Source organism: Hypanus sabinus, chromosome X1 (assembly GCF_030144855.1).
Source record: "Hypanus sabinus isolate sHypSab1 chromosome X1, sHypSab1.hap1, whole genome shotgun sequence".
Lineage (NCBI taxonomy): Eukaryota > Metazoa > Chordata > Chondrichthyes > Myliobatiformes > Dasyatidae > Hypanus > Hypanus sabinus.
In genome coordinates, this window is record NC_082738.1 from 44,792,155 (window position 1) to 44,813,179 (window position 21,025).

The 21,025-nt window shown below is 37.3% G+C and overlaps 1 protein-coding gene across 3 annotated transcripts in view; it reads left to right on the forward strand.

Moving 5' to 3' along the window:
- nbr1a (NBR1 autophagy cargo receptor a) overlaps positions 1-21,025 on the forward strand; it is a 54,224-nt gene that overhangs the window by 20,560 nt on the left and 12,639 nt on the right. For 2 of the 3 annotated variants that reach the window (XM_059956523.1, XM_059956521.1), the window contains exons 9-19: positions 1,071-1,277; positions 2,424-2,562; positions 3,538-3,831; positions 4,354-4,428; positions 7,390-7,557; positions 8,423-8,498; positions 10,368-10,475; positions 12,853-12,981; positions 13,984-14,106; positions 15,351-15,723; positions 17,906-18,012. In XM_059956523.1, coding sequence (XP_059812506.1) covers positions 1,071-1,277; positions 2,424-2,562; positions 3,538-3,831; positions 4,354-4,428; positions 7,390-7,557; positions 8,423-8,498; positions 10,368-10,475; positions 12,853-12,981; positions 13,984-14,106; positions 15,351-15,723; positions 17,906-18,012 — 1,799 coding nt within the window. The remainder of the gene's footprint in view (positions 1-1,070; positions 1,278-2,423; positions 2,563-3,537; positions 3,832-4,353; positions 4,429-7,389; positions 7,558-8,422; positions 8,499-10,367; positions 10,476-12,852; positions 12,982-13,983; positions 14,107-15,350; positions 15,724-17,905; positions 18,013-21,025) is intronic. The other variant, XM_059956522.1, reaches the window with a different exon arrangement.

Genomic DNA, 21,025 nt, shown 5'->3' on the forward strand with positions numbered 1-21,025 from the left:
TCAAATCTTCCTGAAAAGAGAGAGAATAGAGTTCAAATTAATAGAGTTTGCAGTAGCAGTTATTATAGTGCATACAAATAAATTGGTTATCATAGTAGCAAAAATGAAATATGTGAACTGGACATCTACAATTTTGAGAATATTTAAGTCTGGTGTTCCATATTCTATTTTCTGTGATGTAATTTAGGTTCATAATTTAATTTGTGAAAGAAGTTTCCTGGAAGGTCACACATTGTTCTTCATTTGGTTCATTGTTGATTTTCCAGTCAGCTTTAAAATGTGCATCCCTTTAAAATTAATCAAATAAATTATCTTTTTCTAAAAGTCTATGTAAGATGTTTATTTAAAAGGGTGGCAAATCTTTTTGAGAACATGTGCCCAAATTGGTGGTAATCTTAAAAAAAAAAAAATCCTTTTGTGTGTCCTGGTCATTTCAAGCAGCGATCATTATTGATTAATACATTAGCAACAATAACTATGGACTTTTTAAAGGAAAAATGATGAGTCCTGTTGCTTATTTGCATATATTTATTGTTTTACTACTAATAAAAGTATAACAGAGACAGTGAAACAAGTATTTTAAAAAACCTGTTCAAAAATTATTAATTTTTTAAAAAGGATTGAAAATTATCATTAATTCTAAATAGTACTGTTTTTGTAACTGTTTACTATACAAATATTAGTGAGTACACCAAGTCTGCAAGATTTCAAAACATAACTAACATCACATGTTCTAACCATCTAGCTCGCGCCAAGCCAGTATGTGATGTTCTGAAAAAATCTCACTGCTCTTAGGTTGTTTAAAAAATCTTTTGTTGTTTTATTTGACAGTAAAGATAATCATTATGCATCTTTTTATTATGAGTGGGGTTTAAAGAATCAAGGGGTGGCTCTACATGTTGCATGCCAACAAAATATTAGCACTTGTCATAGGTTTGCCACCTTGTTGAACTCAGTTAAGGTTTATGTATTAGTATTTATCCAACACAATATTAGACAGCTTACCATATTGTCCCAATTTTGGCAGAAGTTCATAGTAAAATGTGAATCAATATTTTTAATTTAATCAGGTTGCAGAAACAAATAGATAAAACTTTTCTAAAAGCTGAAAAGCAGAGACTCCGAGCAGAAAAGCGACAACGCAAAGCAGAGTTTAAGGAGATTAAAAAGCAGCTAAAACTTCAGAAAAAGCATTTGCAGTGGAATGGAGTACACGTCATGGAACAATTAAGTGAACCCATACAAGGGCCTAAAGGACTCCAGAATGCTTCTACTATGTAAGTTGAAGGATCATTAATTCTTCAAGAATAAGATGCAGCATTTCCTTCTAGAGAAGGTAGAGTGTGGTAAATGTATTTTTACTTCTGTTTTCATGAGGAAATGGCACACATTTTAGTGATCTGCATATATATGTCCAGGAATTTGAAGGAACTGGAAATGTAAGGTATCCAGGAAATGGAAAAGCAGTATATTATTTGAATGCAGTGACAGCAGAATGCTGTGTACTGGGGATCTGTGTGCCTTTCACATGAATAACAAAATGTTAGTAACCACCTAAGTGAACAACTAAGAAGACAAATGGAATGTTGTCCTGTATTGCAAGAGGAATTGAATACGTATTTAGGGAAGTCTTGCTACAACTGTATTGGCCTTTGGTGAGACTCTGCCTCAAGTAACGGCTGCAGTCTTGTCTGCTGATTTAAAAAGAGATGTATTTGTATTGGAGACAGTTAGAAAGTTCTCTTAAGTAGATTCTTATGAGGAATGCACTTGTATTCAATAGGGTTTGCAAAAAATGGGATCTTACAGTGTATATAAAAAGTGGAAGTAACCCCTCTTGCAGAATCTAGAACTAGGGGATATAATTTCAGAATAAACCTTATTATTATTATTATTATTATTTAAGATGGAAATAAAGGGAGTGTCATAAATCATTGGAATTTGGAAGTCACTGAATAATTGAGTATATTCAAAGCTGACGTGGACAGATTTATAGAGTAGAGGGAAATTAAAGATTATGGCAGTAAGAAAATGTTGAGATCAGCCAGCAGGGCAGGCTGAAGAGGCCATATGGCTACTGCTATCGTTCCTTGTGTTGTGTTAGTTCTTGACTATCCAATACACAACTTGGGTGCCTCTAAGAAATTATTTTGACAATAGATGTAGGACATGAAGTATGCTGCATATGCCACAAATATATGCTGCAGATAATTTTTGTGTTCTCCATATGTTGATAATAAACAGTAGAGAACATGGAAATTATGGAAAAGAAATTGTTATATAAACAACATTCAGTGATAGTCTTATTTAGATCTTTGGAAATATGCTCAAAGGTATTTGATAATATATCAAATATTATTGCTTAATACCCTTTAATTTTATTTGTGTTTCTTGCTCTGATTGCTAATATTTCCTTTTTACAGGCCTGTTATGTCAACATTGAGTGCTGAATTTGTGGATGAGAATTTTCCTGATGGTAGTCATCTTCAACCAGCAATCAAATTTATCAAGCAGTGGCGAATGAAAAACACTGGCACTGCTAATTGGACATCTGCCACAAAAGTGAATAACTGCCTTTCACTTTGTTTTGATTTTAGCTTGCACTCATAACTAGCTGATAAAAATGGAATTAGGGTAATTACTAGTCTTTGTGGTCAAAGTGAATAATCTGAAGATCTGTTGAGATTTTGCTGATGGTGCTTAAAATTATCAGTTACAACCAAGGTATCAGGAGACAAAGGATAGAGTAAGAATGCAGCATCAATATTGAAGTCAATTTTAATTTAGCAGTATCTGGCCTTCTGAGCAGTAAGCTCTTAATGTTTTTTCATAGGTATGCTTAGTCATTGCATATTGTTTCCACCTGTTCCATTTATTTGTTATAAATATTATTGCTTCCTCCTTGCCTCTTGCTCACAGTGAGCCGTTGGTGGAGCCTACAGTTCAAATGATCCATTATTTCCTTTACCCTTCCAATCGTATGACTGAAGGATGAAGTTTAGTTGAGTCAGAGATTAAGAATTTGTTGGCTCAGCTTTCAAGGAGCTGATTGATTTTGAGAATCTATCTAGATGTTTGATTCGTAAACAGAATGGGCCTATATTCATTCCTCAAGAGTTCAGAAGAATAAACATTTTAGAATGTAAACTTTTTTAAGAGGGCTTAACAGGGCTTACTAAGATGTTGTTTGCCCAAGATAGAATGTATGGAGTTTGGGATATGTAGTAATTTCGTAAACTATATGTTAATGATAAATTGCAACTAGATATCAAAGATATCCAGCTGCAATTAAACATGGTTTAATGTTGATAGCAGTTAAAAGTCAAAGTCTGGGTCATTTATTTGAATACTTATGAAACTGAAGGTTGCAAAATAATTTGTAAGGACAACAGCTATTAAATGTGAATGAAGGTTATTGACTTAAAATATTTCTTTTTCTCAGTATTAAAATTTGTTTTGGTATTTGCGTGAGATTTGTTTGGTAATAAATAATTTAACAATAATTAATTTGTGTTTATTCTTTTAATCTTTTTATAGCTTCAGTTCATGTGGGGTAATCTCACACAGGCCTTTTCTGATAAAAAGGAAGTATCTGTTCCATTCCTACAACCAGGAGAGATTGGTGTTGTTTCAGTGAAATTTGTTGCACCAGAATCTGAAGGCACTTATACTTCACACTGGCGCTTGGCTCATAAAGGGGAACAGTTTGGACCTAGAGTATGGTGCAGCATTGTTATTGACTTTCCATTACCCACTGGAGCTGCAAATGTGACCCCAGATTTGAAGGCAAACTCTTTCTTGGCACCAAGGGCAAGGTTTCCTAAAAATCGGGTAAGTTGAATGAAGTAGGTACTTAAGCCCAATTGGCTAGAAGATTTTAATTTTTTTTGCACTTTCGTTCAAACTTTTAACACAAAGCTGTTTTAACATGGATATCTTTTCAATGTGATTTTATAACTAGAATATCTGTTTTGTGTTTGACACCTGAAGACAGACTCAATAACTCAAATCTAGGTTGTACTACTTCATCTTGTTCACATCGTCTCCCTGCTTAACTGTGTGGATTATTTTGCACAACTCTGGGCGAGGCCTGATGATTTTCCAGTTTTATCCCAAATGACCTCTTTTCTTTCTCACCTAAGCACTGCAGTCTTAAGTCTAAATAAAAATGTAGTTTTCCTCTAACCTGCTGTTATCCTGATGGATCTGCCCATTCTCCATGGCAGACTCAATCCCAACCAAATGAAACCTGAGAATTCCTGGCTCAGAATAATCATGAAGTTATTTCAGTAAATGATGATGAGGTGCTTGGATTTCCCCCAAGTTAATAAATTTGGATGTTTTCTTCTATAGGAAGAAGTTCCCTTGGCTTCAGAGACTCAGGATCAACCTGTTCCAGAAGAAGAAACCACAGTAATGATAACTACAGTAGGATCTGGCTACAGATGCATGTTTTAGTGAAATAAAGAGTGCAGTGCTTAAAAGAATCTATGTGCCTTGACAAAATTATTTGTTGCCAAAATTCTCATTGCATGATTCTACAAATAATTTGACATTTTAAAATTGTTTTACTAGCAAGAACTTGTTTGGTCTTTTATAATTTGTTCTCCCTCTGTACAATTAACAGTGGTGTTATTGTTACTAGGACTAAGTAATTTCACCAAGCAGTTGTTTTTCATACAAGCTAAGATGAGGGACAAAATTTGTATGTTTCTTTTCCCCCCGGTGTGAGTGAGGCAGTTGCAGCCTTGATTCATTTGGCTGTATTTTGCTCCTTCCTGGGTTGGTGCTTTCAAGTTAACTGGGTTCTAAGTGAACTCTGGACATTGGTGCCATTAATTCAATACCAGCATTCATCATTCTACAATTGGTGGAGGAGATTTTGGGAGTTTAAGTTCTCACTGGTCTTAGTAGATGTCTATGCAATGTCCCCATTAGCCACCATAAGATCTTTCAGTTCAAAAAGATATCTTCCCCACTTCCAGTTTAATATTATTTCTTGCTGAAGATAGAAGAGCCTTGTTCTTTTATGTCAAGTTATCCTGCTGGAAATTCACCAGGGATCATGGAGCAGCTCCATGGTACTTGGGAAGTCTGGTCCCTTCAGAGGGAGACCCATCCATAAACATCAAGCCACTGATTTATCCCAGACTTCGTGTTGGGATGTTTTATAACTCACACTATTTCTCCTTCAGGAAGGTTCACATCTTCAGCAAGGATTAGGAAATAGCAATTAAGAGAGACAAGATAACTCTTGTAGAACAGCAATTGAATTAGCAGCTTCATTGCCTGTTCAAAGCTAGATTTAATTGACTTTAAAGTACCCCTTTAACGTACTCTAACTGTTTATTGATAACCAATTTTTTAGTAATTTGGTTTGTTGATTGCTCCATTTTGTTAAAACTGATTGGCCTAGAAATTCTAGTACACTTGCTGTTGCAAGCTCACTAGTATTAGAGGCCCAAGGTCCCTGACACTACAGAAAGGATATTATATACTTGTTGTAAACATATTGACCAGAATTGAGTTACACCTGGGAAATTAAGTGGTCATCAGGAGAAAGAGTTCACTGGTAGATTAGAGTTTGATTTGGGCCTGTAATCAAGTTGGCACTTGGATAAGTGGATGAGGTCGGGTGGGAGATGTCAGCAGGCAAAATAGTTCAGAAAAAGTTTGGCAAGAAAGATTATCCAAGGAAGTGGTCAGCAAACAAATTTGAAGCTGGAGGGTGGTTGGTAGAGAGTTAGGTTAAGGCAAGGGTGAAAGGAGCAAGCAATATCTGGTGGTTTTAGGAGGGGTGGGAGAGGGATAAATTGTGAAGATTGAAGCACAGGTTGGAGTCAAAATGGTGATAATCAACAAAAAAGCAACAAAATTGGTAGATCACTAGCGTTTTTGGAGATGGCAGTTTTAAGTTGGGGACTTATTGGGGTTCTGAGCATATGGGTGAATTTCGCTAGTAATGCTTGGCTGCATTTCCAAAGTGCTTTGATTTGGCTTGGAAATGGTTGAAGTCCTTTATTTAAAAAAATATTTTTGTTTAATAATCCCATGATTGGAGCTGTTTCAGAATTTGGTTTGATCTGATTTCTGTTGACAATTGCCTAGAGCTTAAATCCCTTCTGCTGTAGGATTACCTCTACAAACTTCTTCACAACATTTAGAGGAAGAACTAGAAATAGTCACTAAAGTCAATAGTCCCATCATTGCATCCTATTATATTTTGTACAACATGGTTCTGCCATATTGTTTGGCTGTGTTTATTATTTGGTTATGGTTTTCTTTTCATTTTTTTTTCACTAATTTCAATGTAGATTCCCTTGTGTGTGTTTCTAAAGTTTAAAGGTAGAAAATATTTTAGGGTAAGTTATTTTTGAACAGAATGAAATTTTAGCTCTTTTTTGTGCAATTTCACCAGGTTATGCTGCACATTGATATTTTGGATGAGAATGCAAGTTCATTCAAAATAAGAAAATATTTCCCACACTTCCTGAAACCTTTCCTGCACCCTTTGTAATGAATGTGTATTTACTAGATGAAATGCACTTGGCATCCAGAATAGTATTCATCTAAACAAATGGAGAGCTGAACAGTTACACGAGTAGAGATATGAAGAAATTATGTTAAGACAGTACAGTGCAGCAGTCAGGCCACACTTTTGATTTTTTTTATATATACTATGATATGAGGGAGTATTCAAACCCTGAAGAGAATGGCAGGCATTGCTTTTATATCCATAAGGGGGAAGTACCTTCATAAGGATTCAAAGGTACATGAACGGTGATAGACAAATTGAACAGAATGAGTACAAAGCAACATATTTAAGCCTGTACATGAAGAGATGTGGCTTCACATCAGGGGACAGTGAAATTACAGACTTGTTTTCAGGCAATTATTTTGCACAGGCCATCATCCAGAAACAGATTGGACAGGTTGTCAGAAATATAAGTTAACATTTGAATTTTTTTTAAATCTTAAATTTTTGAGAGGAATTATGGGGTAGATGCAAAAAGGCCATATACTCTGGCTAGAGTTTAAAAGTAGGCAGCCTAATCTCAATGAGAGAGAGTGGTCTTGGATTTTGGAATTCTCTATCTTCTTGGTGCTCAGGTTGTTCAGATATTGAATATATTAAAGGCTAAATTCAAACCATTTCTGAATTCTTGACAAGTTAGACATTGAGTGGCAACAGTGGCATAGGATCAACTATGATCTTACTGAATGGTAGAGAAGGCACAGTTGGGCAAATAACCTACTCCTGGTGTTGATTTGTTTCTTTTTTTAAAGAAAGGAATACTGAATTTTTAATCTAATATATTTATTGTCATAATTAAATGATAGGTAAATTTTTATGTACCTGACTGATTAAAAGTTGTTTTTTTTTTTAAGAAAAAGCCATTTGTGACGGCAGACTCTGGGAAGTATCCAATTGCATTGGAGATTGAGGAAGCAGAGGCAGCAAAAACAGCAACTATAGCATTGCCCAAGCTTAAGCATAAGGACCAGAATAGGGAATTTTACACATTGATGCCATCTGTAGACCTTCTGACTGCACAGGTATAGTATGTAGCAAAACCTGGACTATAGAAAGTATATTTTTCCTTTCACATTCAAAATAATTAGATCATACTTCATTGAGACAGATTATGCAGAGATGGGATCATTTGCGTCAAGAAATCCAAAGTCCAGTGATTCTTGGGTGCTGTGAGACTTTAACTTAGTGGGACATGCCTTTTGATCCTGGAAAAGTTTTTTCAGCTGGAGGTCAGTCTGAATCATAGACTTGCCATCCTGTCAGCTGCTAAGTACGGAAAAGGCCTCACCTACAGTGATGATTTTTTTTTGTGTGTGGCCAAAGAAGGAAAGGAGTACCTGATCCATGGGGCTGCAGTTTTAGAGGTCATCTGTTAGTAGAAGAATCCTGGACACCAGAGAGTAGCCCTTCTATACCTCCTAATCTGCGAGCAACATTGTAAAGGCAATTAAAATATTATGAAAGCTGTAAATGACTCAATACTATAAAAACTGCTCTTGCCTTCCTTCAATGAAGTTTACTGATTCTTGGAAATCTAGGCTTCCCACTGTAAAACCTGCAACTTAAAGTAGAAAACTTGGCTAACACATTTGCAATGCCATTTCACTTCTTGTGAACAGTTTGGTTGTCAGATGCCGTATTTTCACAATCCAGACTTCAGTAGTTTAGAATCAGTTTTCCAATTTGGGCTGAATGTTACTCTTTCTAATCCACAAACTTGCCCATTTTAAAAATCACCCCCCTCTTGGGTTTAAGAGTCCATTCTTAAACCAAGCTTTTCTGCCTTTGCACATGCAATTATATGTTCATTCCAAATGTTTAATTTTGAGTGCACTATGTGAGATGATGACTGCACTAAAAGTTCACTATGTTTGTTTGATGTTCCAGGACCTGCTTTCATTTGAACTATTGGACATAAATATTGTGCAGGAAATGGAACATGTTCCAAACAATACCCCAGTTGGTAAGATATTAGACACTGAATATCCTTAAAAAAGGAGTTGGAGATGATTTGGAAAATAAATTATGCAACTCCATGATTAACTGTCGTGAAGCGGAAACTTAGTCTGAATTTGGCATTGGAGTCATTTTGATCATATTTTAATCCCAAAATTATCTGAAATATCCATGGTAAAATTGTCCTAGTAGGTGAAAGAGGTTTTCACCGAGCCAAAATACTGCAGATGCTGGAAATTTGCAGTGGCGTCACACTAACCGCTCCACTACCATGGCACGCAATTTAAATTTTATTAGAATTACTCAGTTTGCAGATCTGTGATATGAGGTTCTGGTATTCATTATGGATTACATGTGGAAGAACTATCTATTACGAACAGAATGAAGCGGTTAACGTGACACTATTACAACTTGGGGTGTCAGAGTTCGCAGTTCAATTCCAATGATATCTGTAATAAGTTTGTATTTCCTTCTCTGTGAGCGGGTACGTTTCCTCTGAATGCTCCAGTTTCCTCCCAGTCTCCAAAGATGTACTGGTTAGTAGGTTAATTGGTCGTTGTGAATTGTCTTGTGTTAGGCCACTGTTAAATAGATGGGTTACTGGGTGGTGTGGCTCATTGGACTGGGAACGGTCAGGTTAGATGCTGTACCTCTAAATAAGTACATATGGTCTGTTGCTTCTTTTCTGGGAAAGTGAAGGTTGAGGGGATGAATAAGTATAGAATTCCTTAAAATTATTTCAAAGTTTGATATTGTGTATGTAAAGAAAATATCACTTGTAAATGAATCCAAAGCTAGTTTTGATCGTTAAGAATTTGAGACAAGAATTTACAAAGAAATTTAGTACAGTACTCAGTGGAGCTGTTGAGGTCAATTGTAGGGATGCATGTTAGAAGAAGTGACTTCAGCACATGAAGTTACGAATAGATGGTTATCAGGAATAGATGAAGGTAAGTGGGAATCAGCTCACAAGCATCATAACCATTGGCACGGAACAGTTGGGCTAAGTGGTTTTTCTGCTGTAATTCTTAAAAGTATTTCTGCAACAAGAATTTTCAAATTCTTTTAGAACATAGATTAATACGGCATAGTACAGGCCCTTCCACCTACAGTGTTGTGCTTGCTTACCTTTTAACCTCCTCCATGATCAATCTAACCCTTCCCTGCTGCATTGTCCATAGCCCTCCATTTTCTTTCAACCATGTGCCCATTTTAAGAGTCTTAACCACCATGCCCGGCAGTTCATTCCAAACACTTACTGTGTAAAAAGAAAAAAAACTACCTCTGGCATCTTTCTTAAACTTTCCTTAAAAAAATGTCCTCTGGTATTCCATTCCATTGCCATCCTGGGAAAAAGGCACTGGCCATCTATGCCTCTTACATTCTTATCCACCTCTATCAAGCAGCCTCTCACCTTCCTTTGCTCCAAAGAGAAAAGTATGAGCTCTCTTGACCTTATAAGACATGCTCACTAATTCAAGCAGCATCTTGGTAACTCTTCTTTGCACCCTCTCTAAAGCTTCCACATACACCCTATAACGAGACAAATAGAACTGAGCACAATACTCCAAGGGTGGTCTATACTTAAAGAAATACAGCACACAAACAGGATCTTCAGCCCACAATGTCCGTGCTTAACCATCAATTACCCTATTGGTGGAGCTCTAACGCTCAAGCTCTTAAATGATATCCAGGACCCAACAACTTGTTTAGATTGATATCCCTTAATGAAATATTTCACTTTTTCAAATGCTACAAGAGACTGCAGCTTGGATATCTCTTGTTACTTTATGAAATATTAAAACAAAGAGTTGAGATATACATTTCTTTGGATATTGCAGCTTTCCAATTTTAAAATACTGCTTTTATTTCCAAGATATGACCCCATGCATGTCACCTTTACCCTATGATGGTCCACTAATTGAGAAGCCCGGTCTTGTTCAGATTGAAGAGGAAAATGAAGCTAACTTCAAGTCACGGTTGGGTATGGAACACTTAACTTTCATTTTAAAATGATGTACTTGATTTAAAAAAAATTCAATTGCAATTTTCGTTTTGCTATTTAGGAGAAGAAATTTTCAGTTATTTAATGTACTTGAGGAAGAATCTGTCTTTAATAACCACAAATATTTATACTAACAAGAATGTGTGACTTGCATTCCCATAATTAGGTGTTGTATATATTTGAAATAAAAACTAAATGCTGAAAACACTCAGCAGGGGTGGCGCCAAAATTTCTTTCTGCAGATGTTGAGAGTTTCCATTATTTTCTGATTTTTATTTTGGATTTCCGGCATCTGTGGTTTTGTTTGATTTTCATTTGTTCTACTTGGTTTATCCAAGCTTCTTGTTGCCTCCTTTGGACAAATGATGGGCTGAAGATGGATGCAGCAGCAGTGTTCCACATGCAAGTGATCAGAAATGGCACTTTGCAGTGCTGAAAAAGTGCCAGTTGATAATTATTGTGGAGACTGGGTCGCTTGGCATGGACTATTTAGCCCAAAGAGCCTGTTTCTGTGCTGTACAACTGAGTGTGATAGTTAATTGCCCAAGCGGATTTACTGGATCAGCAATATGGCAGAAGTTGAGGTCAGATGGTTATCATGGCTTTGCAGTTTGGAAACAGTGGAGGTAATAGATTAGACTGGTATTTTAGATAATGTGGGAATCAGATCAGGAGCCAGCAGGTTCATTGCAAGATCAGGTGCTGGCAAAATTGCTGATGGGAATTGGCAGATGGTAATTCTGAGCCCAAGACTCAGGGTTTATATGTGGAATCAGGAATGAAAATTGGATGGGCACTATGAACATGCAGTCCATGGGATGAAAGTAACTCATTTAACTATTTGTCCTTGTCCAACACTGGTTAGTAAACCTAGTTGTTCCTGGAATGCCCAAAGGTTATTGTGTGAGTGCCAGGGTAGCATAGCAGTTAGCACGACACTATTACAGCTCGGGCATACTGTTGTACATTCAATCCCGTTGCCATTCATAGGGACTCTCTGTACGCCCTCCTGTGGAATGTATGGGTTTTCCGGGTGCTCCGGTTTCCTTTCGTAGTCCGGGTATGCTAATTGGCCATTGTAAATTGTCCTGTGATTAGGTTAGGGTTAATGGGGCTTTTTGGGGGTTGCCGGGGCAGCATGGCTTGAAGGGCCTGCTCCGCATTGTATTAATATATAAATGATTGTTCCAAGTTTGCTTGTGATCATCCATAAAACACCATTTGTATAGCAACGGTGGTCTGTGCAGAGTTGCTGCAGAAGTTGCATTTGGAGTTGCCAGTATGACTGTTGTTCAGAAGTGCCCAACCAAGTTCCTGTGGGACATGAATGATCCTGAAGTAGTTGTTGCAATGTGTCACTCAAGGAAAGGGTTTTTTTAATTGCATACAGTAACTGTGGGTGGGTGGGGGGGATATTGCAGTTGAATTTATTTCAGCAATTCCTTCCTCCTCTTATTTGCATAAGGACAGCACACTGAATTTCTGCTGGTTACGCTACCAAACCTTTTAAATAAAATAACGACCCCAAAAAAATGATATGATTATCAGTGAAACTAAGCCAATAAAGATTGCAGTCAGAATACTTGAATTTGTCTCCAATGCTCCATTTGGATTTTTACCAGTCAGAATTTTCCTTCAAATTAAAAAAAAATTAAAATAACTGAACTGGAAATTGTAACTGGAAATTTCTGCAGCTAGCAGGCAAAAGAAAGAAAAAACACTTTTTTTTTAATTTTGGAGATTTTTAAAAAATAGATGAGTTCACATTCTTTTTCTGTTGGTTGCCTTTGCTAAGTTATTCTTAAATGAAGTGTTGACAGAAAATGAACAAAGGGGAAATGACTGAATTCAATAAATCTAGTCATTTTTGGGCTAATAACTCAAAATATGATGACTATATAGGTTACAGATATATAAGACAAGCACAGTTCTTTGTGAAAAGGAGAATTTTCCCTCCCCCATCCCATGTTTGTATCCAGGCAACTTGGTAGTTGAATTTTAATACTTTAAAGGCTATTAACATTTGATAGTAAATGACATCAACATCATAAGAATGAGTTAAAAATAAATTCAACAGATGATTCAATTCCATGAATAACTGCAACTGTTAATCTATCAAGCTAGATATCACAGCGTATTTATTATCATGTCAGTGCTTTGAAGAGTATTAATTATAGTAAACGAAATGGCTTTATTCTTAACAATTACTGTATGGCAACTTCTTTAAATTGTATTTTTGAAAATCCTTACTGAAAATGATAATTTCTATATGTATTAGTAATCTAGTTTAAAAATTGTCTTTATTAATTAATGTCAACTATCTTCTGATTCACATCCTACTTTTCTTTGCCAACAGATCATCCTCATTTAGAGGAAGGAGAGGAGGACATCAGTGGGACTCAATTTGTTTGCGAGACTGTTATCCGTTCTCTAGCTTTAGATGAGACTCCTGATTTGGTCCCACGCCGCAGGGGTAAAGCAGACAGTGAGTATTTATAATGGATAAGAGCCCTCTTTAGCAGCAGAAACAATAGTGGCATAAATGTTATTGCCATTCCGTGGAAAGTATGATAATTTGTGGTCTGCAAAATTGAAAGCTGAGTTCCTAAAATTGCCCTGGAGGGGTAGTTTGGTGTCGTATTTATTTAACCACTTAAAAGTGGTTCTTTTTGCAATCATTGTTGTTTTATATTTGGTATCAGAATTATATTCCCAAATGGGAAAAGTACTTAAAGTTTTTTGATGCACCATCCTAGTTTCTTTTATTTTCCATTTGAGTTGTTGTTTGATTTAAAACTATCAGTTTATAAACCATTTAAAATAATTATATCAACAGATGGATTTTCATTTTAAAACAAACTCTTATAATAATTTTAGTTTCATGATATGGTGTCTTTCCTTCTGGAGTATTACAGTTTTGACATTCCTAAAATTCTCCCCACCACCTTCTCCTTCTCCCTTCAACTTTCCTCAAATAATTTTGTCTTTTTGTACTTCAGTGCACAATTTGGACTGCTTCACTGCTATGAAATGATGGTTTCCAAAGTATCTTGTATATGAGTTATTGAATTGCTTCCTAATTATTTAGTTATACTTTGTGATACTTCAGCTAAGTATAGAAGAGAGTTCATTCTGTTAAGAATGGAGAATGAAAACATTCTGGAATTACTCAAGTTTGTAACTTTGAATTGATTTTTCTTTAAAGTGGGTCAGAAGACCTTCCCAGTATTTGGACTACGTGCAGGAAGTATTTGGACTAGGTGCAGCACTTTGTAAATAACATTTACAATTCTCAACCCTGCATAAACATGTTGCATTTAAATACTCAATGAGGAAACACTGAAGATGTTAAAAATTTCTGTTTTATTATGTGTGCTGTCAGACAAATTGAAAGGAAGAAAAAGCATTATTCCTGTACTCTCAACATGCACACAATTGTCACTGTTCTCTTTAATTATCGTTATTAATGTCTTTCATATTTGAACAGACACCTCCCAGGAAATGCAAGAAATCTCCAGCTCTGCTATTAATAACACTGAATGTACAGCTGACCAAATCACTGTGACAACAGGGCAGTCAAAACTTTGCACTGAGATACCTCAGGATAAAGGTAACCTGAGCAACAATAGATGCCATTTTGATTTCATGTTTAATCCATGACAGAATGTTGCAGTAAGAAACTAAGCATATTTATTTTAGAAAGCATTGAAAATAAAAGCAAGGTAATAATCCTTAATAAGAATAATAAAGCTAGAGGTGTATTTGTTAAAGAGGAAGGTTGGTCTCAGAGGACAATTTTCTACTTTGAATAATGCTGGTCACAATATTGGGGGGGGGGGGGTGAGTGACAATGGATACTTGTTATAATTAGGAAATGTCACACTAACTCCTTGAGACCTACTATTCACTTTCCATAATTTCTTAATTGCTGCATGTTACAAGTTCTGGTGAGCATAGGTATATCATCAGATCGAGCTCATTTAGTGAGTGGAGACCTATATCTTAAATCTACTATAAAACCAATGCAACATTAGAAAAGAAGTTCTTTCAAAATTTAGCTACACTCACTGTTTTGCTCTATTTCCATGAGATTGTGCTCTGCTGCAGCTGTATAACAACCAAGGTGTGATCTGTGTCTTGGGTGCTATCCATGGAGTTTGCATGTTGTTGTGAGGTTCCTGCAGGCACTCCAGTTGCCTCCAATTTTTGTTACTGTAAATTGTCTGTAATACAGATGTCTGACCAGGGTGGGAAAGAAATATACCTGAATGTTGTAAATGTCATATTTGTACCAGTAATAAATTTCTAGCCCTTTGATTGCCAAATATTTTTTTATCCCCACTTTAAAATATTCAAAGCTTCAGCTTCTGTTTCCACTGCTTTTTGAAGCAAGATTGCTGAAGATTTGTGATCTTCATAGAAGAAAATAACATTTTAAATTCTGTCTTTAATGGGCGGTTCTTAATTCTCCCTCAAGGATACATCCTCTTCATATCTAGCTTACCAAGACCCCTCAGAATTTTGTATACATAAATCTTGTTGCCTTTTCACTCTTCTAGATTTGAGAGGATACAGGGCTAGCCTATACAATCTTTCCTACATAAGATGACCTAGCAATTCCATGTATTAGTCTAGTAAATCTTGTCTGAACCACTTAAGGAGATCAATACTGTACATTGTTGTCTAAATATCTCTCTGTTGTCCGATTATAATTGATCTGTACAATCAAATAACTGAACAATATTTTGTAAAGAATCTGTATCATTGATTTCCTTTGCGTTCACTTTAAAATGTAATTTGAGAAAGATAATATGATTCCCAGTGAATTCATGATTATTTGCTTTTGGCCCTTAGATAACATTGAATCTGATGCAGCTGATGATGTCAGTGAATGCTTTGAAGAAGAGAAGTATGAAATAGAAAGTCAGGGGTCTTCTGACTGTTCTGAGGACTACATTATCATCTTACCTGAATGTTTTGATACAAGTCGTCCTCTAGGAGACTCAATGTATAGCTCTGCCCTTTCCCAGCCAGAAGACGAGGAGGAGGAGGAGGAGGAGGAGGAGATAGAAGTGGTATCCGATGCGGACGTCTCTGAGAATGAAAACGCTGTCAGTGAAAACAAGTCTCAGTTGCATAACATTAATGATGTATTTTGTATATCTCAGACATTGGAAATGGAGCCCCTTAAACCAGAAGTGCTGTCTGCTCCATTGCACGAACAAAGGTAACACATGCAAAATGCTGGAAGAGCCAGGTAGCATCTATATGGAGGGAAATAAACAGCTGATGTTTTGGGCCGAGGCTCTTCATTCCACTTGAGTGAAATTAATATTAGAAGTTTATCATGTGGCTCAAATTGCTTTGGGACATTTTTGTCTTTTAATCCTGAGGAATAATAACAAAAGTCTGCCAGGAAGGGATAGATCGTAAATACAGGAATATGCCTCAATTAAAGTTAAAATTCAGAGTATAGAGGTTTAAAAAAGATATTGATAGCACACAATTATTCACAACAATGTATTACTGGTGCCCATAAAAATGGGTGCACTCTAATAGCCAATACAGAGATGAGATAGCAAAGCATTCAAGGTTGGGAATTAAATATTCCAGGACAGTTAATCCAAGATGTATGGGCAAAATGGAAGAGGAAGCAGAATAGCTCTGGTAATAAAGTAGGTACAGAGGAGATGTCAGGGGTAAGTTTTTTTTTACACAGAGAGTGGTGAATGCATGGAATGGGCTGCTGGCGGCGGTGGAGGCGAATGCGATAGGGTCTTTTAAGAGACATTTAATTAGGTACATGGAGCTTAGAAAAATAGAAGGCTATAGATAAGCCTAGTAATTTCTAAGGTAGGGACATGTTGGGCACAACTTCGTGGGCCGAAGGGCCTGTATTGTGCTGTAGGTTTTCTATGTTTCTAAAGGATGTGATAATGGCATTAGATGGGGGAAATCTCAGCTCAAAGTCCAGAAGCAGAATCAGTTTACATGGAGCTTATAAACAGTAAGGGCAGAAAGTATAGTCAAGTCTTTTCATGAATTGCACGAGATGTTTTTCTAGATCAGTATTTTGAGGAACAAATGAGCAAACAGGCTATTTTTGATCTAGTAATGTGCAGTGAAAAGAGATTACTTAAATTGGCCTTTAAGGGGCCTGTACATAAAGCATCATAGAATGTTATGTCAATGTTCTGTTCAATCTGAAAACAGAGCTTTAATTCTAGTTGTAGGTATAAAGTGTAAACTGACTGATAGATTGGAATATTGTATTTAAGAGGTATGGTGGTAAAGGAGCAATGAATTAATTAATTCATTGTTTGCAGCATATCTATGCCTATCTTAAGGCACAAAAAAACTCAATCGATAAATGATATAGATATGCATGGCTAACAGGGGAAGTCCAGTTAGTATTCAATCAAAGAAAAAGGTTTATAATATTGTCAAATAGGACAATAAGCCTGAGGGCTAGGAAATTATCTTCATTAAAGGGAACCTGGAAATTGATAAGGAAAAGGAGAGTATGCGATCTTGAAAAATGGTTAATGTTTCTATAGATCTGTAAAGAGCAAAAGATTAGCAAATAGTACAAGTCACACTCTGAAACAGATATTATTTGTGAGCCAGGGCAATGGCAGAGAAATAATAAAAACAGCTGATTTAGTGATTTGCCCTTGTGGAAGAAGAATGAGAACCTCCCCAAAAACTGGTTTGAATTGAATGAGGCTAGGCTAAGACACCTGCCAGTAAATTAATTACAAACTTTAGCACAGACCAGTTACCATCCAACAGCCCATCACTGAAACTTCAGGTGTCCAAGTGGGTCCTTGATCACTCAGTTGCCTGAGATCTGGTAGTGGGTCCTTTATCATTGTCTCCAATTGTAATGTTGGTGTTGATTCCGATTCCTTCCAAAATTTTCGAGTGCATCTCCTTTCTCTCCCTTTCCCATTTATTTCCCTAGTCCCCAAGCACCACCATCTATCTACTTGCCCCTTTGGCAATTCTATACTCTCAGTTGGACTTCTGACTTCTGCACCTCCAGCCCCAACCTCTGAAAGGAATACCAATGGTTTTCAGTGGCTTATGGGTTGAATCTCGGGGCACATCTGAAGTTTTCAGTAGGGGATTAGTGACAAACAGTCTTTAGCACCTTCCTGCTGCACCTATTCAGTGCACTTGATTTTCTAAGCAGGAAAGGCAAACTGTCAAACAGTGAGCATTGCTTTCTTTGTTAAGGTGGGCCCTGTCATTAAGATTGTCAGGACCTTCCGTCCCCAGTATTTATTAGTTTTCCTTTTTTCCCATGGGCTTGAGGCATTTAACCATAATAAATTAATTTGTTTTCTGGTGAAGGAAAGTCACCAGACAGCAGAAAATAATTCTGTGTAATTGTTCTGCAATTGAAGGAATGATGCTGGAACTTTAAATTCAAGTGAGGTTCACTCTGATGTGCCAGAAATGCCTGAGGTAGAGAATCCACCAGTTAATTCAACTGTTCATCAACAAAGAAATGGTAATGTATATAATTATTATTTAACAATACATTTTCTGCTGCAAGAATGTCTCCAATGTTTTGTTGTCCCCGTATCCTCTTGGATATCTTTCCTTCAAGTTCTCAGTTTCAGAATCGGATATATTATCACTGATGTGAAATTTATTGTTGTGCGACAGTATAGCTGTTGGCATTCCTTCTTCGTGATTGCTATCAATATGTTGGGGCTCAGGATAGATCCTCAGAAATGTTGATGCCCGGAACCTTTCCACTGCTGACCCCTCAAAGAGGACCAGCATGTGTTCTCCCAACATCCCCTTCCTGAGGTCCACAATCAATTCCTTCGTTTTATTGATGTTGAATGCAAGGTAGTTGTTGTGACACCACTCAGCCACCCAATGTATTTCACTCCTGTATGCTTTGTCATCACCATCTGAGATCCTGTCAACAACAGTTGTGTCATTAGCGAATTTATCAATAGCATTTGAGCTGTGCCTAGCCACACAGTCATGAGTGGAGCATATTCACAGAGAGCAGAGCAGTGAGCTAAGCATGCATTCTTGAGGTGCGTCAGTATTGATTGTTAGCAGGGTGGTGATGTTATGTGGACTCCCATTGAGGAAATCAAGGATCCAGTTGCAGAGGAAGGTACAAAGGCCCAGGTTTTGAAGTTTGTTGAATAGTACTGAGAGTACTGTTGATTTTGAAAAGTTGTTATTACCTCTCTCTGCAATTGGATCCTTGATTCCAATTCAGAAGACCACAGTCTGTGCGGATTGATAATATTATCTCCTCCTCGCTGATTATTAACATTAGTGCACTTCGGGTGTGTGCTTAGCCCATTGCTCTACTCTCTCCATACCCGTGACTGTGTGGCTGGGCACAGCTCAAATGCCATCTATATATTTGCTGATGATACAACCATTGTTGGCAGAATCTCAGATGGAGATGAGAGGGCATACAGGAGTGAGATATACCAGCTTGTTGAATGGTGGTGCAGCAACAACCTTGTACTCAATGTCAGTAAGACCAAAGAGCTGATTGTGGACTTCAAGAAGAATAGGACAGGGGAACACGGGAGAGTGAGCAGTTTCAAGTTCCTGGGTGTCAAGATCTCTGAGGATCTAACCTGGTCCCAATATATCAATGCAGCTATAAAAAAGGCAAGACAGCAACTATATTTCATCAAGAGTTGAGATTTGGTTTGTCATCTAAACACTCAAGCTTTTACAAATGTACAAACCCCATTTCCAGAAAAGTTGGGATATTTTCCAAAATGCAATAAAAACAAAAATCTGTGATATGTGAATTTACGATAACCTTTATTTAACTGACAAAAGTACAAAGAAAAGATTTTCTATAGTTTTACTGACCAACTTAATTGTATTTTGTAAATATACACAAATTTAGAATTTGATGGCAGCAACACACTCAACAAAAGCTGGGACAGAGGCATGTTTACCATTGTGTTACATCACCTTTCCTTTTAATAACACTTTTTAATCATTTTGGAACTGAGGATACTAATTGTAGTAGATTTGCAATTGGAAATTTTGTCCATTCTTGCTTGATATAAGGCTTCAGCTGCTCAACAGTCCGTGGTCTCTGTTGTCTGATTCTCCTCTTCATGATGCGCCATACATTTTCAATAGGAGATAGATCTGGACTGGCAGCAGGCCAGTCAAGCACACGCACTCTGTGTCTACAAAGCCACGCTGTTGTAGCCCGTGCAGAATGTGGTCTGGCATATTCCTGCTGAAATAAGCATGGACGTCCTGGTAAGAGACGTCACCTTGATGGCAACATATGTCTCTCTAAAATCCTAATATATGCCTCAGAGTCAGTGGTACCTTCACATACATGCAACTCACCCATGCCATGGGCACTGATGCACCCCCATACCATCACAGATGCTGGCTTTTGCATCTTTCGCTGATAACAATCAGGATGGTCGTTTTCATCTTTGGCACGGAGAACTGGACGCCCGTTTTTTCCGAAAACTAGACCACAGCACACATTTCCACAGTCTTTTGGTCCATCTGAGATGAGCTCAGGCCCAGAGAACTCGCCGGCGTTTCTGCATAGAGTTGATGTATGGCTTCATCCTTGTGTAATACAGTTTCAAGTTGCATTTCTAGATGCAGCGACAGACTGTGTTAAGTGACAATGGTTTTCCGAAGTACTCCCGAGCCCAGGTGGCTATAATTGTCACAGTAGCATGACAGTTTCTTAGGCAGTGCCGCCTGAGGGCTCGAAGATCACGCGCATTCAACAGTGGTTTCCAACCTTGCCCTTTACACACTGAGATGTCTCTGAATTCTCTGAATCTTTTCAGAATATTATGTACTTTAGATGTTGAAAGACCTAAATTCTCTGCAATCTTGCGTTGGGAAATGTTCATTTTGAACTGATTAACAATTCTCTCACGAATTTTGACACCAAGGGGTGAGCCACGACCCATCCTTGCTTGCAAAGACTGAGCCTTTGATGGACTACTTTTATACCCAGTCATGATACTTCACCTGCTACCAATTAGCCTGCTTAATGTGGAGTCTTCCAAACTGGTGTTACTTGAATATTCTGTGCACTTTTCAATCTTATTTTAACTCTGTCCCAACTTTTGTTGAGTGTGTTGCAGCCATCAAATTCTGAATTTGTGTATATTTACAAAATACAATTAAGTTGGTCAGTAAAACTATTGAAAATCTTTTCTTTGTACTTTTGTCGGTTAAATAAGGGTTCACATTGTTACGACTGTGCCACAACTCTGAGGGGACGAAGGGTACAAAGTAGCCCCCTCCTTTTTGAGAATCGCAAGATCGCTATTAATTCGGGTCTGGGACCCAGGAAATGAGAGAGAGACACGCAGAATCCTCAAGGTTTGGAATGTGTCCTGGCCTCAGCGAGACAAAGCCACAGATAACAGCCATTGTCTCTTGGAGATGGAATTGTGTATTGAGTACTGTACTATTCATTGAAGACCTCAGGAGATGACTAGAGTGGGCTGGTTGAGGGATTGCATCATCCCAACCTG